General features: G+C 38.7%; 2 protein-coding genes across 4 annotated transcripts in view; both read right to left on the bottom strand.

Annotated features, from left to right (window-relative positions):
* Window positions 1-991: 991 nt before the first annotated feature.
* LOC140891081 (L-ascorbate oxidase homolog) lies at window positions 992-3015 on the bottom strand. The gene has a single exon (XM_073299350.1). The coding sequence runs from the start codon at window positions 2901-2903 to the stop codon at window positions 1236-1238; it is 1668 nt and encodes a 555-aa protein (XP_073155451.1). The 5' UTR covers window positions 2904-3015; the 3' UTR covers window positions 992-1235.
* A 521-nt stretch (window positions 3016-3536) lies between these two features.
* The window catches only part of LOC140876485 (altered inheritance rate of mitochondria protein 25), a 34883-nt gene continuing 11229 nt past the window's right edge, over window positions 3537-27190 (bottom strand). For all 3 annotated transcript variants that reach the window (XM_073280459.1, XM_073280460.1, XM_073280461.1), the window contains 9 exons: window positions 20771-20812; window positions 20608-20652; window positions 19952-20017; window positions 19790-19846; window positions 19618-19679; window positions 5159-5279; window positions 4774-4845; window positions 4577-4683; window positions 3537-3907 (listed from right to left, as the gene is read on the bottom strand). In XM_073280459.1, the coding sequence (XP_073136560.1) occupies window positions 3877-3907; window positions 4577-4683; window positions 4774-4845; window positions 5159-5279; window positions 19618-19679; window positions 19790-19846; window positions 19952-20017; window positions 20608-20652; window positions 20771-20812 (603 nt within the window). In that variant the 3' untranslated portion in view covers window positions 3537-3876. The remainder of the gene's footprint in view (window positions 3908-4576; window positions 4684-4773; window positions 4846-5158; window positions 5280-19617; window positions 19680-19789; window positions 19847-19951; window positions 20018-20607; window positions 20653-20770; window positions 20813-27190) is intronic.

Genomic DNA, 27190 nt, shown 5'->3' with positions numbered 1-27190 from the left:
ACAAACCTTTGCACACAAAACATCAAGAACGAATCACACTTTACAATTTACATCACGATCTTAAAAACTCTCATAAATCATGCATAATACAATACATACACATCAATACACATGAGTTTTTATAGTAAAAATACCTATATTCTTGAATGGTGGTTTTAAAACATTAAAAACTTGTCTGATCGTTGAAGTTTGGATTTAATTAACCTGTAATTTGGGAGCGATATAGCCTCGAACAGTTAAGAATTTGACCTAGATTTTAAACGTAGATTTGAAAGTAAAGGGAAAGATTGAGAAGGGACGTAGGCGGCGTGGTTGAGAAAAGTTTGAGAAAAATGAACGCCCACTTGGTTTATAACTAATAGGCTTGAAAGTCGGCTCATTAGTTGCAAACACACTTTAAACTTAAATATCCTAAAAAAATATTTTCTCTTGACCTCATTCGACAACTAGTCTCGTTCCTTCAGTCCACTATTAATCCCAAACATGAAAACATTAAACTAAATTGCAAAACAATAAATATCAGGCATATACAAAGCATCACATAGATTAAACATAACTTTTAAATTTCATAAGTAAAATGCATAAAAAAATATAAATCATTTAAAATTTTCGTGAGTGAACTAGTGGATTTTTGGACCTTACACATATATAATATTTTTTTTTATACAAATTCAAATGATATGGTACGAGTATTGGTGAAACACAATGGATTTTATGTGATTAAATTTCTGTTAGCTAAATAAAAAAATACTCTTTAAAATAGTAAATTATTAATTTATCAATTAATTAATAACTCTCTAAATTAATAAAATTTCACGGTCTTTATAAAAGTTCGTGTATCAAATTAATTTTTAATATATATATAATTTTTTTTAAAACAGGTATAATATATACGTTTAATCATTAATGGTTAATATTTTATTTTTTCTCATATTCTTCATAAAAATTTGTTAAAATTTTTGAGCAAATTCCATAAAAACAATCACCTTCATAAATTACTTGAGTTCAAAGGATTTCAGTTGAATTATTTAGAGGAACCACAATCAGATGTGGTTCAACAAACAACATTATTATTCATAAAATGAATTAAAAAAGAAAAGAAAAAGAAAAAAGAAAACCTTGTCAAGATACATTACACTCTCGAAATGCTCAAAGACGAAATTTGAATTTTAAAAAACAGCACAATTATGAAAAAAAAAAAAAAAACTAAAGAAGAAATAATGAAATGATCAAATTCAAGCTCCTGCATATAGCGCAGGCTTTGGCAAGCCCTTGACAATACCACAAAGTTGCTGTGCCTCGGGAATGTTGTATTCATCCCTCAACGAACGCGCCGGAGACAATACGCTCAAGTACAGCTGCTGTCCAAGGTATGTCCTCTCCCACATCTCCGACCGCAAGTTCCACATTCCGGCGTTGTCCAGGGTCGTCATCACGGCGGCCCAAGAGTTTGGATACACTTGAATGTTGTGCCTGCTCACACCGTCCACCAGGTTGTAGTTCTTTCTCTTGTCCGGGCTCCATCTCCCTGGCTCGATCCCCACTGCGAAGAACGAATACCCATCTAGGTGCCATGTCTGGATTGTCTTCTCGTGGTTCTCGAATATTATCTCCACGAAATTCCTGAATGTGGCGTTCACCACGCTCGGTGCCACCACCATGCTTGATCCCGCTCCTCCGGCCTCGTCCTTCACCAGATTGTACTGGAATTCCTTGTCCGCAAACCCGAAGTACTCGGACAGCTTTAGTGGGGTGGCCGAGTCCACGTGGGACACTCCGTTTATCCCGAAACGGAGCTTGCCGTTCACCACCGACCTTGTGTTTGTGATTTTGATTGTGCGGGTGATGTTGATTTTTCCGTAGTGGTACGAGCCTTGTGGGTTGGGGCGGGCTGCGCTGGCGGTGAGGTTCCACCTGAAAGAGCGGAACTGGTTGATGGACCATGCGATTCCGGCGGAATTCTCAGGTGGGGGTGGTGGGAGCAGGGGTGATGCGGGGGTGTTGCTGTTGGTGTAGCGGATGACTGCAACTGCTACGTCGGGTCTTTTGGCGAATCGGCTCGATGCCACCAAGTAGTAATCCTTGGGGGCCTGGTTTGCTGTAACCAAAACGGACATGCACTGCCCAACATGGATGTCTAGTGAATCATACACGTTTTGGACAGTGTGGGATCCTTCCATTTCGACCAATTTCAAAGTGTGGCCTTGGATTCTGAAGTTGATAGAGTTCCTCAACCCAACATTGCACACTCTGTACCTGTAAGTCTTTCCAGCCTCCATGGTGAAGAGTGGTTGCTCCACCATGTCCCCTACCTTGCCAGATTTCCCGTTGATCAAGACGCCAGCGGGCCTACCGATAGATCGGCCGCTGTCCAGGATAGCCTTGAGTGTCTTGTGACCCTTGTTATACCAGTCTCCGAGGAGTACAGGGTACTCATCCGCAGGCCAGTCGAAAGGCACCGGAATGAGTTCGCGGCTGTGGATCTTCAACATGCCAATGCCACCAGCGGCTTTCTGAAGGCCGGTGGTGGGGAAGTAGTAGTAGGTGCCAATCTGGTCCTTTACCTGGAACTTGTACGTGTAGTTTGTGCCAGGCATGATGGGGCACATCGTCCCTGGGGTACCGTCTTGCCACGAGTTCTTCCTCTGCTGGACACCGGTCCATGAGAGGAGGAGTGGCTCATCCAGCTCGTTGAACACATTGACGACGATGTTGTTGTTGGATGTGCAGTTGATCAGAGGCCCCGGGAACTGACCGTTGATGAGAATCGCTTGTTGGGGGATGCCTAGAGGTGCGATGGTGCCATACGATACGTGCCACTCGAAGAAGAGATAAGGATCTTCGGCCATGACCCCGAGGGAGAGGCAGAGCAACAATGCCACAAAGATCATTTTCGACCCCATGGCTTTGCTTCTTGACCTTTATTTATTTGTGTTTTTTTTTTTTGAAAGGAAAGTGGAAGAAGGAGGGTACCCGCCTTCTTCGAGCAAGAGCTTGTATGGTATTGCATTTGTTCTATGGATCAAAGGTTTTTTTTATAGGGACAAGAAACAAGTGTTTGCTTGGCTATAAATTGGTCTTTTCCAATTATCACACATCTCCCTTGAACAAACCCATTTTTTGCGCTTTTTTTATTTCAAACATTGCCACTCATTTTCCGATAATTGCTCACTGCTGAGTTTTCTATGTTTTTCATTTAAAAAAATAAAGCCGCACATTTTTGTCTCCTAATGCGGTCGCTCACGAGATCTCCATGGCTATGTTTCTGCCAAGGACGTATATACAGAGAAAAAGGGGTATATTTTAATATAATTTTAATTTAATGTGTTAATTCTTCTATAAAATTTCATTATGTTGGTAGATCTTATTTTGTTTATTTTTTCTTAGTGAGACAAAATAGTTTCTGACCGATATAGTATATTTTGAATCAAGTCGTTTAAACGGATCGATCAGCTTCGATTTGTCGCTATCAAAGAGTCTGTTCCGCCAAAATGATCTCTATGGCATGCCAATGGCCAATCTCAAACTTCTGTGGCTAAAACAATAGAGCACAATATTATGTGTGCAACAAACACATGAAATACACATTTGTTGTCCATCTGGTTTCAATATCAATGTTTTCGGAATACACAAAATCCATCAGATGTTAACTCTCCTGTAATATCTCTTTCGCCCTCGATACAACATAATTTCCAATTTCATAATATCTCTTTCGCTATTGATTACGATACGGAACTTTCAAGATTTCTTGGCGGGATCACAATACATTTAGAACCTTGATTTGAAAATTCAACCAAATGTCATCACGAGAATACAACTTTATGATTGTTACCATTATGCACATCTTCAACGGTTAGCCTGCTGGGCGTAATCTCTTCAATCATCCATGACCATAAAAGGAAATCCCCTACAAAGAGAGTTGAGATTAACTACTAAACAAGATACTTCAATCTTGCTAACATTCATCAACTGAATTGATCACGAAATGCAAACACGTTCAAACATGTTTGGATGGATGAGAGTTTTACTAGCCCCGTTAATTTGTAATAACATATCTGATCAATAAATCAAGATTTTAAACTACCATTAGGCACACCATTTGGCTCATGAGATGAGATGATAAAAGATTTATGATACACGGATGATGAATTGAAAGACATGGACAACATAATTACTTTGAACCCCAATTATTGTGAAACTCGAGTCAGAGTTTGGATGAAATTACGGGATTGAGTCTTCATATCAAATGATGTTTTATAAACAGGAATACGACTGACAGCATACAACAACTAAAATGACATAGAGATAGAAGGGCGTGCACATCAAAAGAAGCAGCTTAAAACTATAATACACACTATGTTGCATTCAGATGGTTATTTAGATATCATATCCTAAATCAAAATAACTCGTCAAAACATAACAGGATTTCAGTTTGCGACAAGGTTGTCTAGATCAGGCAAAAATAGCAAAACATGCATACAGTTTACATAGGTGGTGTAGCCAGGTTTAGTTGAAAAGAATTTGATTTTCTATGTCTAGTACTTATTGAAGAAGAATAATTGATAAAGTATCTCACCAGCCCCCGTGCCTGGAGAAGTAGTCGTTATCAAGTGAAACAGCAAGCGCCACAGCTACTGCTCTCTCTGACAGAGTCAGTGGACGAGCTACACTCAATTCTTGGATCTACAAAACACAGATGAATAATTCAGGGGAAAAAACCACATGGAAAAAACCACATGTAAAAGCGTAAGGACCATTGATGCAGTGATTTACCCCCGGAGCAGGACCAACAACAGAATCAGCACTTCCAAATCGAATCACATACTGACCAGCATCTGTGAAAATCTGCAGTAAATTGAACAGAAACAATTTTGAGGATTTACACGCTTATATTTTTGGAAATGGAAAGTAAATTTTAGTGATAAAACTTCAGCAACATTTCCTGTCAGCTTAAGCAGCCTATCGCATAACCAAAGCAGCCTATCGCATAACCAGACCCATCCACTCTAAAGTAACAAGGGATTTTCAACTCAAAGTTAACTGATGAGTAAGCAGTAAAATTTACAAACATTTTTCACTATCTAACAACATTAGAAAACAGAGTTTCTCATCTCTTACTCAAATTAATTCAATTATTTGGTTTAAGCAAGGAAACGACCTCAAATCCAAAACCCCTCCAATCACGATCTATTTCAGCCAACACATTTCCATCAATGTCCTTCAAAGTGAATGTCCAGTTCCAAAAGCCAGGATTTTCAACCACCGCAAACTGTTTGTTACTAAAACAAAGAAAAACCACAAATTTGTTTAGAATACTGTTAACATATGACAGAATGATGAAAACACTGGAGAGGAGGAATTATGAATTGTTGTTTCTTGTATATCTACAACAATGATTACAATATAATTTATAGACTAACCAGTCCCACTACATTTGGTATGTGAGAGAATAACTCTTAGAATTAAGGAAACAAAAGATCTGCTAAATATATTTACAGTTGTGTAAGGTCTCCTACAAAAATATTCCTACACTCCCCCTCAAACTGGACTGTACAAAATTATACTTTCCAAGCTTGTCTATCAACTTTTCAAACAATGGTCTACTTAGTCCCTTAGTTAATATATCAGAACATTGCTCAGCGGATGGAACATAAGTTATGACAACAGCTCCCTCGTCAATTTTCTCTTTAATGAAGTGGCGATTGACCTCTACATGTTTAGTTCTATCATGATGAACCGGGTTGTGTGAAATACTTATGGTTGCTTTGTTATCACAGTAAACTTTCACTGGTTTCTCAATCATCATTTCAATTCTTCAAGGAGCTTTTTCAGCCACAAAATTAAAATAAACCATGAGCTACAGCTCTTAATTCTGCTTCGGCCCTGCTTCTAGCAACCACAGGTTGCTTCTTACTCTTCGAAGTAATAAGATTTTCCCAAACCAGTAAGCAATAACCTGATGTCGATCTCCGATCATCCACTGAACCTGCCCAGTCCGCATCGGTATAAACTTCAACACTTCTTCATCTGTTTTTCTAAAGAATAAACCTCTTCCCGGTGTCCCTTTTAGATATCTTAGGATCCTTTGAACAGTGTAGAAAATAGGAATAACAATATTGTATTTCTATCTTAATATTAGATTGATATTTTATTCCTTGTATTTTTTAAATTAGGTTAGATAGTGATTAGTGCCCATAATTAAGAAAAGTAATTTAGAAAGAAACTTTGTATATATTAAGGGTTGTACTCAAACGTATGTTATGAGAAATTAATTTTTACGTTTATCAACTTTTATGGCTCTATCTTTTTCGGTCATCGCCTTCATGGTATCAGAGCCTTAAGCTCTAAATACCCGCTGCAACTTTTTAAAGAAAGGAAGAGAGCATGTCAGATTCGAACAAAGGCATGTCAGATTCGAACGAAGGCAAAACTAAAATGTCTTCGGGCGAAAGTATTGGGGCAAAAGCACCCACGTTGAATTTTGCAGGTTTCGAAAGCTCTCCAACCCAATTGACCATCCACAAATTGAATGGCAAAAATTATTTGGAAAGGGCTCAATCGATGAAACTCATAATCAACGGCAAAGGGCGTTTAGGCCATCTAACCGAGAATCTTCAGAACCAATCGCAGACGATCGAAAGCAGACGATGTGGAAATCTGATGACTCTATGATAATCGCATGGCTTATCAATTCAATGGAGCCATCGATTGGGAGAACATATCTATTTCTACCTACTGCACGAGAAGTCTGGGAGGCAGTACATGAGACCTACTCAGATTTAGAGAATTCTTCTCAACTCTATGAACTGAAGACAAAAATATGGCAGTCTCGACAAGGAGTCAGAAGTGTTATAGAATACTATAACGAAATGAAGGGCTTGTGGCAGGAATTGGATTTGTGCTATGATGATCAATGGGAATGCAAAAATGATAGCAAAAAGTATCACGAGCGCATGGAAGCGGACAGAGTATATGTATTTCTGGCTGGAATTAACCGAGATTTGGATGAAGTGAGGGGAAGGATTTTGGGCAGAAAACCCTTGCCCTCATTGAGTGAAGTGTTTGCGGAAGTGAGAAGAGAGGAAGGCAGAAGGAAAACCATGTTGAATGAGAAGACAACAACAAATCCTGAAGTTTCAGCCATGGTGAGTAGAAATTTTCCTACTGTCAGGCAGCCTAAGAAGGAAGAGATTGTGTGCGAACACTGTCACAAACCCAGACACACTGCAGAAACTTGTTGGTACTTGCATGGCAAACCACCTAACTGGAAGCCCAAATCTTTTAAGCAAAAAGGCAGTGGTGGCAACTATGTAGCATGGGTACTTTTAAAAAAAAATTTGGAGAATCGGGTACGGGTATGTCCGCGTGTCGGATACGGCAAATGACGTGTCGTTGACTTTTTTCAAGTTTGACCAGTTGGGTACGTTTTTGGGTACGGCTTGGCTCAAATCACAAAAAATTGAAAGTTTTAAGGGTGCAATTGAAAAGTGAGAAATTTATGAGGACTTTTTAATAAATATATTAATATCAATTGGGCTTAAAAAAGACTTAAATCTTCTATTCTCTCTTCGATCGTTCCTCTTTTCCACTTTTTGTTTCTCTCGTCGTCTATCTTCACCAACCCACTGCATGAAGCTTTCCGCTCGCCGCCGCCGGCCACCGGCCGCTGCTCGCCGCCGCCGGATCATAGCCGTATCCTAGCCGTATCGTGTCCTATATTTTCAAAATTTTCCGTATTGCCGTACCCGTATCGTATCCGATACTCGTACCCGTATCCATGCAACATAGGGTGGCAATGGTGGTTCAAGGGCTTATCAATCTGGTACTGAAAATCAAGATAATGCAGAAAACTCTTCAGGGGCAGCCTCTTTCAGTAAGGAACAGCTAGACCAATGTACAACCTCTTTCAGTCTACACATTTTTCGAATTGTAGTACTGTCCCAGCATCTTGTTTTCTAACGCAGCTAGGTAAATACTTACAATCTGTCATTTTTAATGTGTCCTCGCTATCCGTCTGCCCTTGGATAATAGATTCAGGTGCAACGGATCATATGACTGGATCAGCCAGACTGTTTTCCTCTTATATCCCAAGTGCTGGAGATAAAAAAAAATTAAAATAGCAGATGGTTCATTATCTGCTGTTGCTGGAAAAGGGTCCATTGCTATTTACAATCTTTCATGTAATTTACTTTCTATTAGCAAGCTGACCCGTGATTTAAAATGTTGTGCTAAATTTTCCTCAAACTCTTGTGAATTTCAGGATCTAGACTCGAGGAAGATGATTGGCAGTGCTAAGGAGAATGGCGGTCTATATTATTTTGAGGAAGAAGGTGATCCAAGTGGACACGCCAAACATTCCAGTATCTCACCAAACTCTAGCTCTAGTAACAATGACATTATGATTTGGCATTATAGATTAGGACACCCGAATTTTCAGTATTTGAAGCATGTAGTTCCAATGTTATTCAAAAATAGAAATCCATCTGATTTTGTATGTGATATTTGCCAGTTTGCCAAACATCATCGTGCCTCTCTCCCTGTACATCCATATAAAGCATCAAAACCTTTTTTGCTGATTCACAGTGATGTGTGGGGACCTTTTAAAACACCAACTGTTTCTAGCAAAAAATGGTTTATCACGTTTATTGATGATCACACACGTTTAACTTGGGTTTATTTACTTGCTGATAAATCAGAAGCCGGGCAAATTTTTAAAAATTTCTACGCAATGATTGAAACACAATTTCAAGAAAAAATCCAAGTGTTCAGAAGTGATAATGGGAAAGAATATTTTAATAAGATTTTGGGAACTTTTTTCCAGCACAAAAGGCATAATCCATCAAAGTTCTTGCACTTAAACACCTCAACAAAATGGAGTCGCAGAAAGAAAGAATAGACATCTCCTTGAAGTAGCTAGGTCACTCATGTTCACTACCAAAGTACCTAAAAACTAATGGTGGGAAGCTATTCTAACGGCTACATATTTGATTAATAGAATGTCTTCAAGAGTATTGGATCTTGCCTCACCATTGAGTCTCTTTAAGAAAACCTTTCCCATAACTCACTTGTCTTCTGATTTAGCTCTAAAAGTATTTGGTTGTGTGGCTTTTGTTCACGTGCATCATCATACTCGTGATAATACACAGAAGGGCTATAAATGCTTGGATCCTCATAAAAAAACATTTTATGTGTCTATGGATGTAACTTTTTTTGAATCTCAACTCTCAAGCCTTCTTTGGCTCTCCTCTTCAGGGGGGGAGTAAGATAGAAGACTCGATATTTGAGCTTGAATTTGACACCATAGAGAATGTGGATAGGAACCCTAATTTTGAAAGCATGGCTAATGTGGACATTGATATACCTGAGTTTGCACCGGTTCAAAATCTTGATACTAGAGCACGAGTTGATGATGAAAGATTGTTTGGCCAAGTTTACAGAAGAACAAAACGACCTCAGAGTAAACAAGACTCCATGACTCCACACAACCAAATGTCTGAACCAAGTACAGATCCTGTCCAAACCTATTTGAATCCAGGTATTGTACTCGAACTCAATGTAAATGAATCTTCCACGTCACTAAATCTTCCAATTGCACTTAGGAAAGGTGTTACAACTTGTACTCAACACCCTTTATCAAATCATGTGTCTTACGGCAAAATCTCTGAATCCTATGTTAGTTTCATCTCTCAGTTACACAGTGTAGATATTCCTAAAAATATATAGGAAGCTCTAAATGTTCCATAATGGAAGAAAGTTGTCCTTGAAAAGATGAATGCTCTTGAAAAAAATGAAACGTGGGAGATAATGTACCTGCCTGAAGGAAAACGAATTGTGGGTTGTAAATGGGTGTTCACGATTAAACTTAATTCAGATGGATCTTTGGAACGTTATTAAAGAGGAATACTCTTTTTGATTTCTCACGCTATATCTTTTGATACATAGGTACAGCATATATACAACTCTAATAATCTATCCTAGGAATAAAATAAAATCTATTCTAGGAAGAAAATAAATATATTCTAGGAAAGATTACAAATGACTAATTACGTATTATATTTCTAAACATAACAGACAAATTATTAGGAACAATTCTGGAAGAATCTAATCCAATCTTTTGAATTTCTCAACACTCCCCCTCAAGCTGGTTGGTAAAGATCTGTCATTCCCAGCTTGTCTAAAATATTCTTGAATGTAGGATCAGAGAGTCCCTTAGTGAAGATATCTGCAAGTTGGCCACCTGTTGGAACATAAGGAGTGCAAATCAGTCCACTGTCAAGTTTCTCCTTTATGAAATGTCTATCCACTTCAATGTGTTTTGTTCGATCATGTTGCACTGGATTGTGTGCGATACTAATGGCAGACTTGTTGTCACAGTACAATCTTATAGGTCCGTCCCACGTCACCTTTAAATCTTCTAGGATGATCTTAAGCCACAACAACTCGCAAATTCCTAATGCCATTGATCTGAACTCAGATTCTGCACTTGATCTTGACACCACATTTTGCTTTTTACTTCTCCATGTTACCAAGTTTCCACCCAATAAGGTACAATATCCTGAAGTGGACCTTCTGTCAACCACTGCTCCTGCCCAATCTGCATCGGTGTAGCCTTCCACTTTTAGGGATCCATTTTTTCTATAAAGAATTCCCTTACCTGGATTTCCTTTCAAGTACTTGAGTACTCTGTAGACTGATTGAAGGTGAGATGTCTTTGGATTGTGCATAAATTGACTGATCATACTCACTGCAAATGCTATATCTGGTCGTGTATGTGACAAATAGATAAGCTTGCCTACCAATCTCTGATATTGGCCTTTATCTACTCCTTCTTCTTCTTCATTCATGTCAAGTTTCTGCCCTGGTTCAACTGGAGTATCACATGGCTTGCAGCTTATCATCCCAGTCTCTTTTAGGAGATCTAGAACATATTTTTGTTGTGAAATAAAGATCCCCTTTTCTGATTGAGCTAGCTCTATGCCAAGAAAGTATTTGAGCTTACCAAGTTCTTTAATCTCAAATTCAGCAGCTAGTTTCTTCTCAAGAGATTCCTTTTCCACTTGATCGTTGCCTGTCACAATTATGTCGTCAACATAAACAATAAGAATTGTAACTTCCCCTGCAACTGAATGTTTGATGAACAGTGTATGATCCCCCTGGCTTTGTTTATATCCCACTCCTTGCATGGCTTTGGTGAACCTGCTAAACCATGCTCGTGGTGATTGTTTTAAACCATAGAGTGCCTTCTTCAATAGGCACACTTGGCTTTTAGAAAGAGAACCATTGAATCCAGGTGGAGGATCCATATACACTTCCTCCTCCAAGTCACCATGTAAAAAGGCATTATTAACATCATATTGCTGCATAGACCATCCAAAGTTAGCTGCCAAAGAAATTAAAATTCGAATGGTATTCATTTTTGCAACCGGGGCAAATGTATCTTGATAATCTATACCAAATGTTTGAGTATATCCCTTTGCTACTAGCCTAGCCTTGTATCTTTCTAGGCTGCCATCTGCCTTATATTTTAGTGTAAATACCCATTTACACCCTACAGTTTTCTTTCCCTTAGGCAATTCAACTACCTCCCATGTCTTGTTCCTTTCTAGAGCATTCATCTCTTCTCTCATAGCATCCTCCCAATTCTTATTTCCTAGTGCCTCATGAAAGGTTCGTGGAATTTGGATGGTGTTTATTTTAGTGAGAAAAGCTCTATGTGAAGGAGAAAAGTTTTTGAAGGCTATGTAATGAGTTATAGGATACAATGAAGTTTCAGTACATTTCCGTTTACCTTTCCTATAGCTATAGGTTGCTCAGTATCAACAATAGTAGGTAAAAAAAGGTGAATGAGAATGAGTTTCAGTACCTTGTATGGGTTCGGACTCATGGATCTGCTGAGACATTGGGTTGGGCTGTAATCTCCTTGTATAGACCTGTAATGGACGATCTATAGTGGTTCCACGTGGGTTTACTTGAGAAGATTCAATATCTAGATGCAATGCTGGACTGGAATGGGAATTTGGACTTGGATCGACCATTGTAAGTTCAACAGGTTCAATTTCTGGTCTTGTTTTATCGGCTGGTGTTTCTGGTTTTTGTCCTTTTGTGACTGGAATGGGTAAAGAAAACAGATCGAATTCATCATATTCATCTTTCTTTTGGCTATGCTCCCCCTGAAGATTAGCTGGGCTAAAAAACGATTGTTTCTCGTCAAATGTGACATCTTTGGACACAAAAAATTTTCTAGAGGAAGGATAATAGCATTTGTATCCCTTTTGTGTGGTAGAATAACCTACAAAGATGCATCTCAGGGCCCTTGGGTCGAGTTTACTCCGCTGATATTTGTGAATGTGAACATAGGAAACACAACCAAAGATCTTTGGGGGTATTTTTGAGTAGAAATTATTGTTAGGAAAGAACTCTGACATATAGTTCAAGGGACTTTTGAAGTCAATGAATCTAGAGGGCAACCGATTGATTAAATATGTAGAGGTTAAAACTGCCTCTCCCCAATAGCTTTTTGGAACATGATTTTTGAAAAGTAAGGCTCGGGTTACTTCAAGAAGATGTCTATTTTTTCTTTCGGCGACTCCGTTTTGTTGTGGAGTGTCAACACATGAAGATTGGTGAACAATGCCTTCTTTTTCAAAATATGATGACAATGCTTGATTGAAATAGTCCCTAGCATTGTCTGTCCTAATGCCTCTAATGTTTACTCAAATTGTGTTTTTATCATGTTAAAGAAAACTGGGAGAACATGACTCACATCTGATTTTTGTTTAAGGAGATATACCCAAGTCATTCGAGTGCAATCATCAATAAACGTTACAAACCCTTTAGCCCCTGAAATGTTGGAAATTCTTGACGGTCCCCATATGTCAGAGTGAATTAAGACAAAAGGTGATAAAGATCTTGTGTTGCTCACAGGAAATGGCACTCGATGGTGCTTTGAAAATTCACATACTTCACAATAAAAAGACTCGACATTAATATTTCTAAACAAAGAGGGAAACATTCTCTTTAGGGTTGTGAATGAAGGATGTCCTAGACGACGATGATGATTCCAAATCTCATCTTTATTTGAATTGACAGAAATTAAAGAAAGGGACGAGGGATCACTACAGCTATCCTTGTCTTTAAGAAGATACAGCCCTTCCATTGCTCTAGCTTGCCCAATCATCCTCCCCATAGTTTGGTCCTGGAAAATACAATGATCATTGAAAAATGTCACAATCCAAATCTTGAGTTATTATAGTGATGGATAATAAATTAACAGAAAGTTTGGGGACATGTAACACGTCTTTAAGAATGAATGAAGAAGAAAGAACCACCGTTCCTTGACCAGCAACTGTGATTAATGAACCATCAGCAACTTTGATTTTTCTATTGCTAGAACATGTCTGATAGGTGGTGAAACAGCTTGCAGAGTATGTCATGTGATCTGTTGCACCCGAGTCAATGACCCAGGTGGCAGAATTGCATTTGTTTGAGGCACTAAAGGCACAAGAATTTAGGATTTTACCATTCTGAGCAAGAGAGCATGATCCAGAAGGCTTCTCAAGAGTGTTGAGGAAGTTTCTTAGCCTTTCAATTTCCTCTATGTTGAACCCTCCATTCTCAGTAATTTGTTGATCACGAACTAGTCCTTCCATATTAGTGTGATGTGCTTGGCCTTTTACTTGATTTCCTCTATAGCCTCCACCTAGGCTCATCGATGGGGGTTTTCCATGAAGTTTCCAGCAATTTTCTTTCGTGTGCCCTTTTTTCTTGCAATAATTGCACCACAGATTGTCTTTGTAAGTGGATCTCTGTCCATTTTTCTTTGCTTCAGCAACATTTAGGGCTTCACTTGGAGTTTTCCTTTCTGTGATCATCATAGCAGACCCTTCTGGATTGGAACTTGGCATTTCTAACATCACAATCCTCCTTCCTTCTTCCGCCCTTATGAGAGAAAAGGCTTCATTGAGCGATGGCAGTGTATCCCTTCCAAGGATTTGGACTCTAACTTGGTCAAATTCCATGTTAAGTCCTGCCAAAAACTCAAAAATTCTCTCTCTTTCCACATATTGTTTAAGAGTTAAAGCATCCTCGCTACATTTCATCTTGAAATCTTGATAATAATCTAACTCCAACTAAAATCCTTTCATTAAATTATAGTATTCAATGATGGATAAATTACCTTGCTTGGTTGTTGAGAGTTTTGTCTTAATCTCATAGATTAATGCAGCATCTTTGACCTTGGAGTATGTCTGTGTTACTGCTTCCCAAATTTCCTTCGCTGTAGTGAGAAACATATATGGTTCACACACCTCTGGCGTCATCGAATTCCAAAGCCATGGCATAATCATAGAGTCTTCTTCTTCCCAAACAATGAACTTGGGATCCTTAGGGGCTGGAGACTTACCTAGCAAGTGGCTAATCTTCCCCTTGCCTTTCAGAAATGTCTTCACAATTTGAGACCATTTCAAGTAATTTCGCCCATTCAGTCTGTACGAGACTTGTACATTTTGAAACTCCCCAAAAGTTTGATTGCTTTGATTTTCAGAGTTAACAGCAACGGTTTCTTTGCGGATATTTTCATATGTTTCAGACATGATGAAGATAGGTAAAATATGTATGAACGAAATTAAAGGGACGGCTGATAGTGTTTAGGCAGTGAGTAGATCGGAAAATTTTTGCAGAACCCTAACCTGTCTCTGATACCATAAAGAGGAATACTCTTTTTGATTTCTCACGCTATATCTTTTGATACACAGGTACAGCATATATACAACTCTAATAATCTATCCTAGGAATAAAATAAAATCTACTCTAGGAAGAAAATAAATATATTTTAGGAAAGATTACAAATGACTAATTACATATTATATTTCTATTAGGAACAATTCTGGAAGAATCTAATCCAATCTTTTGAATTTCTCAACAGTTATAAAGCAAGACTTGTTGCAAAAGGCTTCACACAAACGTATGGTATTGACTACCAAGAGACCTTTGCACCCGTTGCAAAGTTGAATACGGTCAGAATATTACTTTCCCTGGCTGAATATCTTAATTGGCCATTGTATCAGTTGGATATAAAAAAACGCATTTCTAAATGGCAAATTGGAGGAAGAACTGTTTAAGGATGCTCCACCGGGATTCGAGAAACAATTTGGGGGAAAGATTTGCAAATTAAAAAAGTCCTTGTATGGATTGAAGCAATCTCCAAGAGCTTGGTTTGAAAAATTTTCGAGATCAGTAAAGAAACAAGGATATGTTCAAGGGCAGTCAAACCATACAATGTTTGTGAAGCATACTACCAAAGACAAAATGGCAATTCTAATTGTTTATGTTGATGATCCTCACATGAAGTGATGAAGATGAGATTGCAAGGCTAAAAAATTGTCTATCATTGGAATTTGAGATTAAAGATTTGGGGCTTTTGCGTTATTTCCTAGGGATGGAAGTTGCCAGATCAAGAAAAGGGATCTATGTGTCACAGAGGAAATACGTCCTTGATTTACACAAGGAGACATGAATGAGTGGTTGCAAACCCAGTGATACTCCCATGGATCTAAACCAGAAGTCGAATGACATGTCTCAAGGAGCTCCTGTGGAAAAAGAACGATATCAGCGTCTTGTGGGGAAACTCATATATCTCTCGCACACGAGACCTGATTTTGCATTTGCTGTTAGTGTGGTAAGTCAATTCATGCATTCACCATACGAAGAACACATGAATGTTGTCTACAAAATTTTAAGGTATCTAAAGAGTTCTCCAGGGAAAGGTTTGCTATTTCAAAAGAACAATTAAAGAAACATTGAAGCTTTTACTGATGCAGACTGGGCCGGATCAATTTGTGACAGAAGATCTACTTCTGGGTATTGCACGTTTCTATGGGGTAACCTCGTAACTTGGAGAAGTAAAAAACAAAAGTTGTGGCTCGTAGTAGTGCAGAAGCTGAGCTACGAGCTTTGGCTAATGGGGTATGCGAATTATTGTGGATAAAGATGATACTTGAGGAATTGAAATTGGATTGGGAGACGCCAATGCATCTGTTTTGTGATAATAAATCTGCTATTAGCATTCCAAACAACCCAATTCAGCATAATCGCACAAAGCACTTAGAGATTGACAGACACCTCATTAAGGAAAAGCTTGAGAGTGGGATAATTTGTATGTCATTTGTCACATCTGAACAACAGGTAGCTGATGCATTCACAAAAGGCCATTTCAAACCGAAGTTTGAAGATTTTATTCGCAAGTTGGGCATGATTGATATCTTTGCTCCAACTTGAGGGGGAGTGTAGAAAATAGGAATAACAATATTGTATTTCTATCTTAATATTAGCTTGATATTTTATTCCTTACTTGTATTTTTTAAATTAGGTTAGATAGTGATTAGTGCTCATAATTAAGAAAGTAATTTAGAAAGAAACTTTGTATATATTAGGGTTGTACTCAAACGCATGTTATGAGAAATTGATTTTTACGTTTATCAACTTTTATGGCTCTATCTTTTTCGGTCATCGCCTTCAAACAGCTTCCAAGCGTTCCCCTGATAGTGCATGCATGAATTGACTGACACAACTAACTGCAAAGGCAATATCCGGTCGGGTATGTGCCAAATAAATGAGTTTTCCAACCCATCTTTGGTACCTTCCTTTATCCACAGGTAGGGATGGCAATTTTCCCCGCGGGTTCGGGTCCCCGCGGGGAAAACCCGAAACAGGGGCGGGTTCGGGGGAGAGTTTCGGGTTCGGGGGCGGGTTCGGGAATTTTTTTAAAATCCCCGCAGGGGAGTGGGGAGGGGATGGGGATGCCGTTCGGGGGAGAGTTTCGGGTTCTGGGGCGGGTTCGGGAATCTTTTTAAAATCCCCGCAGGGGAGTGGGGAGGGGATGGGGATGCCATCCCCATCCCCGCCCCGCCCCATTGCCATCCTTATCCACAGGTCCTTGCGTTGGTTTGGTGCTCAATTTGATGTTCTGATCCATTGGAGTGTCAGCAGGTTTGCTTCCAAGCATGCCCGTTTCTTTTAGGAGATCTAATACATACTTCCTGTGAGATATTGTGATCCTTTTACGGCTCCTTGCTACTTCCATTCCAAGAAAATAATGCATGTTTCCCAGATTTTTCATTTCGAATTCCAAGGTTAACTTGTTCTTCAGCCGTTCCCTTTCTTCCTCATCATTACCAGTCAAGATTATATCATCCACATAGATAATGAGAATTGTTACACTCTATGTTTATAAGACATAGTGGGATCTGAGTGAGCTTGAGTGTATCCTTGGCAGAGTAGAGACTTTAAAAACCTATCAAACCATGCAAGAGGGGACTGTTTCAAGCCATATAGTGATTTTCTTAATTTATAAACTTTTCCAGCTTTGCTTTCCTAGTCAAATCCAGGAAGCAAATCCATATATACTTTTTCCTCTAAATTGCCATTAAGAAATGCATTTTTTATGTCTATTTGTTGGAGCGGCCAATCTAGATTCGCTGCAAGCGAGAGAACTCTTATGATATTCAATTTCGCAACAGGTGCAAATGTTTCCTGGTAGTCATCAGCATATGTTTGAGTATACCCTTTTGCTACAAGTCTTAGTCAACACCATATGTTTGAGTATACCCTTTTACTACAAGTCTTGCTTTGTACCGCTCCATCGATCCATCAAATTTGTATTTAATGGTGAATACCCATTTGCATCCCATTGGTAATTTTCCTCGAGGCTTTTGAACTATGTCCCATGTGTTGTTTTTTTCGAGTGCATGTATTTCTTCCATGATAGCCTTTTTCCAGTTTGGACTTTGTAAAGCCTCTTCCACATTCTTTGGAAGATTCTCACCTGAAAGATTAGCACAAAGTGCTTGGACAGATGGTGACAAGTGTGTGTAGCACACAAAATTCGAGATAGAATTAGTTGTACAAGGTCTCTTTCCCTTTCTTATTACAATAGGAATATCTTAGATCAGATACCTGTTTTTCATTACCTGATTTCAGGTTGGACTCTTGGCCCTGAGGAATTCTCGGCTTTTCCCCTTTCTCAAGGTTCTTTTTCCGCGAATAGACAAGTAGTTCTGGCTGAGTATGAATCTCTCCTCCTTCAGCCATTGTTTCCTTATTTATAGACTTATCCAAAATTTCTTGATTTAAGGCATTACTCGAATTTGGGAGAGAATCTGGAAAGGACTGACTAGGATTTGATTGAGAATCATGTGTCTGACTTTGAGAAGTATCTAAGTTTTGAAAAGGATTGTTGGACTTTTGACTTGAGATTTCTACTAGATTTTCAGGGTATTCTGATTCAGTTACAGATTTGGTTGGCACAAAAGAGATATCTGAATTCAACTTGATTGATTTCTCCACAAATTCTGCGGGAGTTGTTTCCCAAAAATATTCCCACAAACCCGGTCTCACTTTTCTTCCAATTTTCCTTCCAGAAACTGTTCCTCATTCATAAAATTCTTCTCAATCTCTCCCCAGAAATTTTTCTTGAAAGAAAAGCAGATTCTCAAAGAATGTGACATCAAGAGACATAAGACACGACTGGTTTTTAAATGAATAGCACCTAAACCCTTTTTGAGTGGCTGAATATCCAAGAAAAATGCATTTGTGGGCCTTAGGATCTGATTTTGTATAGTTTGTGTTAGGCCCAATAGACCAAGCAGCCCCAAAAGAAAGCCCTTATCCTAACAGTAATCAGAAGGATCTAGAGCGGGGGAGGGAATAAATAGAAGGGAGATTGTTAGGGAGGGGCATTCAGGTTTATTTGGTTGAATTAGACTACCTAGTGCTACGGGCAAGAGTTTTCCTCTTGTAAATGGATCAAACCCTTGGTTGAGTAGTAATTCTCAAATTTTCATATTGAATCTTGAGTTGTATTTGTGTTTGAGTCGTTAAGAATTATTGTTCCTAACATAAATACTAACTAGTTCAGAAACTTAAGACGATACAGAAAAAATAATTGTGTCAGTAGAGAAAAATAACTATGAATTATAGTTTTAATTCTGAATATAATAACAGGATTAATGTTGAACTCTCGCAGCAGTCAACCAATTAATCTAGTGGTGGTCTGTGTTGGCTATTTTGTTGACCATATTTTATTTTCTAACAAATCTGTAAGTCAGACAGGTTGTAGCCCCAAACCCTCTCTCTTATACCTTTTCAATTTAATAAATAAATTAGCATGAGACCTTGCCTTATTAATCCCAACTCGGTCATGGCGCTTTTCAAATGACAAACAAAAACGCTAGGGCTCCAGCCAAGAAGGTTAAACCATTCAGGCCAAAGCACAAATCAGCTTACCAGAAAAGAGAAATATCAACAAAACAGAGTGAAACATCTCTGAAATATATATTCGAAGAACTTGACTTTCAACACTCGAAATAAAGAAGGCGAAACATCTATGCAATTTATATAATCAAAAATTCGACATTCAACACTTGGAATAGAGAAGGTGATTAACTTTACTGCGAGTTGATGGATTCTGTAATTGTCAGAAAATTAAGTTGTACATGTTCTCACTAATTAACATGATTCCGGCAGTTTGTGCCAGCTTACTGTTTAACAGCAGAACTCTCATCTGACCGACACATAATACCACTCACATACACAACGAAATTGAGCAATGGGAAACATTACCCCAAGTACAAATCATAAATTCTCCTCCAGAGATGCCATCTTCTGTGAACAACACCAACTTCCTAACAGAAATAATTAACATTTTGAGGATGTAACTTTCCAATTTTTTTTGCAATATCGTGGTCGAATAAAATTTAAAAGAGACTGCTGAAAAATTTAAAATCGATCATACTTGTCCATTTATCTCTGCGTAAATTGAGCTGGTGATCCACCAAAAGGGCCTCCTAACCTACTTGCGAGCAGTAAACAAAAACAATATCAAGAACAATACACCAAAAACAAGCTTCTAGTTTTGGGTGGGTAAAGAATGAAACAAAGTAAACAAAGTCCTTACCCTAAAGAGCTCATTGCCTAAACCATCAGTTATGTAGGCTACAAAAGGGCGTCTCAATCGAAGCAGCTACAAAAAAATGATTGTAAAAGCATGACACATTCACCTTCTACAGAAAACAAGAATTCCATCTAAAATAAAGTTAAAAAACGAAAAGTTTAATGAGCAGATACAGAAGATAAAGCCACAACTACACCCATCTTTAACAGTTGACAACCCGCCTCTGTGTGAGAAAACTTTCTGGTCTTTAAGAATTCATTTAAGCCTTTTATACCAAATTAGGTTTTTTTTTAAAGAAACCAAATTAGCATTTCAACTAAGTAGTATTTGCTATTTTACCAGATGGTTTGCACAAAGAACACCCATTAGATTACAAACTTTGTCATCATATCAGTACGTTGAGAGAAAGCAATGATAATGCAGTTCGAGACCAAATTCAGTTCCAGACCAAATTCTACCATAACACATGTTTCAGATTTTTCCAAAGTAAAAAATTTAACCTCATTGTATGTTAAAAAGACTTGGGGAAACATTAAGATAAGAAAACTGAAACTAAGTTTATGATAAAACATCATGTCATAAAGAAAGGAAAAAATAAGTAACCAAAAAAACTCTAGGATTGCAAAATAAAGTGGTCTTAAAAGCAGAGTGATGTCTACCTGTCTCGCGATCACGTTACTCTGCTCACGAATAAAACCTACAGGCTACAAAGAAATCATTACAAGTAAATTATTCCTACCCCATGCTATGTACAGACCTTATTTAAAACAAAACCTGATGAATGGCAGAGAAGGATTAAAACAAAGTACAAAAGCCACATACTGACTGTGGGTAGAAGACATCCACCACAGCATAACGATTTTCCTGTAATTCCAAGACACTGTCAATTTTCATAAAAGTGACAGGAAAACAATGAAATGAAACTGTAGAACAATATAGCAGACATGACAAGGAGAAAGTATTCTCTTTATTTCTGTTGTACATTAAAGCCATGGATTGGTACACTTTATATAGATAAAATCAAATCCACTAAATATGGAAATATCCTATCATTCCAATAATATAGGATCCTAGTTCAGAATAAACCCTATCAAATCCTAACTACTCGACACTCCCCCTCAAGTTGGTGTGTAAATATCAATCATTCCCAACTTGCTCACTTGCTCTTCAAATGTTTGTTTGGATAGGCCCTTAGTTAGGATATCTGCAACTTGTAATACGCTTGAAACAAATGGAATACAGATTACTCCATTTTCAAGTTTCTCTTTTATGAAATGCTTGTCAATTTCGATATGCTTAGTCCTCTCATGAAGAACTGGATTGTGAACAATGCTAATGGCTGCATTGTTGTCACAGTACAACTTGATGGGAAAGTTCAGAGTTATTTTCAGATCCTCCATGACGCGTTTAAGCCACAATACTTCACACACTCCTTGTGCCATGGACCTGAATTCTGCCTCCGCACTACTTCTTGCAACTACTCCTTGTTTTTTGCTTTTCCAAGTTACCAAGTTGCCCCACACAAATGTACAATAACCAGAGGTTGATCTTCGATCAGTGACTGATCATGCCCAATCAGCATCTGTATACACTTCAATTTCTCGTTTCTCATTTTTTTCAAAGAGCAGCCCCTTCCCTGGAGTTCCTTTTGGATATCTTAAAATTCTATATACAGCTTCAAGGTGTTCTGCACATGGTGAGTGCATAAATTGGCTCACCACACTTACTGGGAAAGCAATGTCAGGACGTGTGTGAGACAGGTAAATCAATCTTCCAACCAATCTTTGATATCTTCCTTTATCCACGGTAGCACCATTGTTGATATCTCCTAGCTTTGCATTGGATTCTATAGGTTTGCATCCACTCATCCCCGTGTCTTTCAAGAGATCCAAAATATATTTTCTCTGGGACACCGTGATTCCTCTTTTGGATCTTGCTACCTCCATTCCAAGGAAATACTTTAACAGCCCCAAGTCCTTCATTTCAAACTCTCTGGCCAAGCTTTTCTTCAAGCTGTGTGTCTCTTCTATATCATCACCTGTCAATATTATATCATCAACATAGACAATTAATACTGAAATCTTTCCACTATTGGACATTTTTGTGAAGAGAGTATGATCAGATTGTCCTTGATAGTAGTGTTGGCTTCTCACAAACTTTGTAAACCTTTCAAACCATGCCCTGGGAGACTGTTTTAGTCCATAGAGTGAATTCTTTAGCCTGCACACCTTTGGTCTAAACTATCAGTAAATCCAGGTGGTGGTTCCATGTACACTTCCTCCTCTAGATCACCATTTAGAAAGGCGTTCTTCACATCTAACTGATTTAATGGCCAATCTAGATTAGCAGCGGCTGAGAGAATAACTCGAATTGTATTGAGTTTGGCCACCGGAGAGCCGTGCTTTATGCCGTTCCAAAGATCCATCAAATTTGTATTTTGGGGAAAAAACCCACTTGCACCCTACAACAGATTTCCCACTCAGTAGATCAGCTTTCTCCCAAGTTGAGTTCTTTTCCAGAGCTCTCATCTCCTCATAAATCGCCTCTCTCCATTCCGGGATCTCTAGAGCTTCCTGTACACTGTTAGGAATACTAATGGCATCTAACTGAGAGACAAAAGAACAATAGGAGGAGGACAGTTTTTTATAAGATACAAAGTTTGAGATTGGGTGTTTTGTGCATGACCGAGTACCTTTTCTCAAGGCGATGGGAAGATCAGTGTTGGTTTCAGGAGTTGTTGAGACATCATTCTTAGTTTCATGATCAGGCCCACGTGCTGACTCATGGCATTGTTTAGCGACACGGTCTTCCCCTTTCTTGGCACCCTTCTTCCTTGTGTAAACCAACCTTTTGAACTGTTTCTCACTTGTTTCCACTGTTGTGTCGGATTGATTAAAATTTGACATTTCATGGTTTCCTAGTTCTATATTAAAATCAGACTCAGCTAAGTGGTCATCTTCACTAACCCTGGACTCCCCCTGAAGATGCGGGGTGCAAAAGGATTTGCCTTCAAAGAATGTTACATCCATGGAGATAAAAAAAAAAATTTGTAACAGGGTCAAAGCATTTGTACCCCCGTTGGTTTGCTGGATAGCCGACAAAGATACACTTCCGTGCCCTTGGGTCCAGCTTCGAAATACTAGGATCAAAGTTATGAACAAATGCTAGACTACCAAATATTTTCAGAGGGATTTTAGTCAAAAGGCGAGTATTGGGGAAGCTTTTTTGAAAAATACTCATGGGCGATTGAAAATTTAAGATTCTGGATGGTAGTCTATTTATTAAATAGGTGGCTGTCAAGACTGCCTCTCCCCAAAGATACTTAGTCACTTTAGTTTCGAAACTAATTGCTCGAGCAACTTCAAGGAAATGTTTGTTTTTCCGTTCAGCCACACCATTTTGTTGAGGAGTATGGGGACAAGAACTTTGGTGAATGATCCCTTGCTCTTGAAAAAATTTTCTTAGTATACTGTTAAAGTATTCCCGCCCATTATCACTTCGAAAGATTTTGATCCTAGTGTGAAATTGAGTCAGAATCATTTGAAAAAAAATTTTAAATGTGACCCCTGCATTAGACTTATCTTTCAAGAGGAAAATCCAAGTCATACGTGAATGATCATCAATGAAAGACACAAACCACCTTTTATCAGTAATTGTTTTTACTTGGAATGGGCCCCAAACATCACTGTGAATCATTGTAAAGGGTGTGAATTTTTTATAAGGGTGAGACGAAAAAGCAGACCGATGATGTTTGGCTAACTCACAAAATTCACAATGCAAAGCAGTAATATTTTTATTGATAAACAGCTTCGGAAACATTTTTTTCAAATACAGGAGGTTAGGATATCGGAAGACCTAACCGACTATGCCATAATAAAATATCATCAACACTTGAGTAGGAAACAGAGTTGAGACATTTGTCAGGATCACGGCTGTCAAGGAAGGACTGGGCAGCAAGGGAGTAAAGGCCACCATCCTGTCTAGCATTGCCAATCATCGTCCCCGAGGCCAAATCCTGAAATTCACAATGAGAAGACAAAAATATTACACGACACGTAAGATCAAAAGTGAGTTTGCTGCTGATGGACAAAAGATTATAGGATAGAGGGGGAACGTGCAACACATTTGTCAGAGTCAAAGAAGGGGAAATAATAACAGTTCCCTTCCCTGCAACCGAGGCAAGGGAGCCATCAGCAATTTTAACTCGTTGGTTTCCTGCACAAGGGATATAGGAGGAGAACAATTGCGAGGATCCTGTCATATGATCAGTTGATCCAGATTCCATAATCCAGACATTGTTAGGGACTGAATTTGCAATGTTTGCACAAGAAGAAATACCTGTTTGGACCAAAGAACACGAAGAATTGGATGTATCACGTCGAGAATCAAACAGTTGGAATAGTTGCTCTAATTGATCCTTTGTGAAAGAGAGGGAATCTGAGGAAGAAGAGGGCACTCCAGAATCTTCACTCCCTACTTGAAGAGCACGACCACGGGTATTCGATCTGTTGATCTGTTGCTGCCAAATTTTTTCTTAAAATGGGCTGGTTTCCCATGTATTTTCCAGCATGTTTCGATAGTGTGCCATGGTTTTTTGCACTTCTCACAAAATGGCCTACCTGCAGCACCCATCTCTCGACTTACAAGGGCCGAACCTTCAAAATCCATGGTGGATTCAGTATGTTTTAGCATCACATGGCGGCGAGTTTCCTCACGGCGGACCTCGGAGAACACTTCCCGAAGGTTGGGCAGAGGTTTCTCCCAAGTACACGGCCTCGAACCTCATCCAGATCCTTATTTAATCCAGCAAGGAAGACAAACATCCTTTGTCGGTCACATTTTGCCTTGTACCGCGTACAGTCCTTCTACTTTCCCACTCATCTGCATCGAGGAGGTCCAATTCCTGCCATAGAACTATTAACTCGTTTTAATAAGTTGTGACATCTTTGTTTCCTTGTTGCATCTGCCACAAACGAGTATTTAGCTCGTACATTTGGGAGTAGTTTTCAGAATCTGAGTAAGTTTCTCGGACCGCTTCCCAAACCTCACGGGCTGTGGGTAAAAACATGAATGGTTTGTCGATTGCAGGCTCCATAGAGTTGACCAACGAATTCTCGGAACGCCACTGCTTATATTTCGGGTCAGTCGCAGCCGGGGCTTTTACTTCGCCGTTTACAAACCCTAGTTTGCCTTTCCCATCAATAACAAGACGGACTGATTGTGCCCACTCCAAGTAATTCTTCCCATTCAATTTGTGAATCGTTATTTGAGGGGAAGAATCTGATGGAGTGACAGGTGACTGGGTTACACCAGTGTCACTGCTGGAACCCGTGCCGACCATGGCTGCTTTAAATTCATGGTTGATCCCTAGCGGCTTTGATACCATGTAGAACAATATAGCAGACATGACAAGGAGAAAGTATTCTCTTTATTTCTGTTGTACATTAAAGCCATGGATTGGTACACTTTATATAGATAAAATCAAATCCACTAAATATGGAAATATCCTATCATTCCAATAATATAGGATCCTAGTTCAGAATAAACCCTATCAAATCCTAACTACTCGACAGAAACTTGATTACTAGAGAAAAGATGTTTCAGACATCAAAGATCAACTAGAAAATATTTTAGCCCACTAAGAGTTGAGACATTATCTCAAAGCTCCCCATCATGTTGAATAATGATGCAGCTCTGAAGTTTCTTAGGTATAATGTTGGTTAATATTAAGTAAATAAACATATAAACAAGCACAAAAAAGGATAGTTTTTTTTTTTTAGTGGAACAAAGGGTAGTTTGATTTGCAATAAATATGTACATGTAACATCCCAAATTTGAGGACTGTACCCATTGTACCAAGACATGTCTTTCCATCCTACTTATGTCCCCACTCACACACATCATTAGAAACTTCCCAGGGAGTCGACCATCTTAAAATTGACCCAAGTCAAGCACAATTAACTTTGAAGTTTTATGTGATGAACTCCTAAAAAGAAGATGCATCTTCTTCATATGAGTAGTACCTATCAAATCTTTTATGTCCAGCTCAACCGTGCAGTCTCATACCTACATAGCCTCAGAATCCCTCTCATTCCGGAATGGTATCTGTCGATATATTAGGCCTGATTTGATTTGATTAAATATGTTATGATTTTATTTGTTTACAGTAAATTTAGGAAGGTAATTATTAGGATTAGGATATTTCCTTATTTTGTGAGATTTGACCTTATACTCTTTCTTCTATTTAACCGTGTATTGAGTATGGTTTGATATATGAGAAAATAAAGATTTCAGTTCTTCTCCTTCATTTTCTCTCGGTGCAATATTTACATGGTATCAAAGCCCAGGTTTCACCGTTATGTGTTGGACGGCCCATGGTTGGCCTCACCCGTCCCATAGTTGGCCACCCGTTAATATCTCCACGCTCCAGTCGTTTCATTTCTGGGCGTAAGAGGGGTGTGTTGGTGTATTAATTTGTGTCCCACATCGGTTGACTAAATAACCTGTGAGCCCTTTATATAGACAAGGGCAACCCTCACCTCTAGAGCTAGCTTTTGAGGTGAGTTATTAGGGAAGATGAATGGTTAAATGAGTCGGACTTAAACTGTTATTTTGAGGAAGAACCTAATACTGTGCTTCTTCAAAACAATGACATGATAGAGAAGAGTATCAATAGGTTCAAAGGTCTTGTTTACAGAAGGGAAGGTCGGGTCGAAGAAAAGAAGACATTGTTCATCTACAAAGCCAAGAATCTGATCAGAGGAAAAATCATGAGACTAGCAATGACTACTCAAAGATCCCTGACAATACAACCCAAGGTATGTCTGAGTTAAATTCCTCAAGTCAAGTTGATATTCCCATTGCCCTAAGGAAAGGAGTTCGGTCATGTACACAACACCCTCTTTCGAATTTTGTGTCTTATAAAAATTTGTCTCCTTCCTATTGTGCTATCGTTTCACAACTCGACAGTATCATTATTCCAAAAAATGTTCTGGAAGCTCTAAAGAAACCTGAGTGGAAAGAAGCAATTTTTGAGGAAATGAGAGCCCTACAGAAAAATTCTACTTGGAAGAAGGTTGATCTACCTCACGGTCAGTCAGTTGTTGGACGTAAGTGGGTATTCACCATAAAATACAACTCAGATGGTTCCCTAGAACGATATAAGGCTCGTTTGGTTGCGAAAGGATTTATGCAAACTTATGGAGTAGACTATTCTGAAACATTTTCTCCAGTGGCTAAATG

Source organism: Henckelia pumila, chromosome 1 (genome assembly GCF_033568475.1).
Source record: "Henckelia pumila isolate YLH828 chromosome 1, ASM3356847v2, whole genome shotgun sequence".
NCBI lineage: Eukaryota > Viridiplantae > Streptophyta > Magnoliopsida > Lamiales > Gesneriaceae > Henckelia > Henckelia pumila.
The sequence above is the reverse complement of the archived record's forward strand: the minus strand, read 5'-3'. Positions and strand labels throughout refer to the sequence as shown.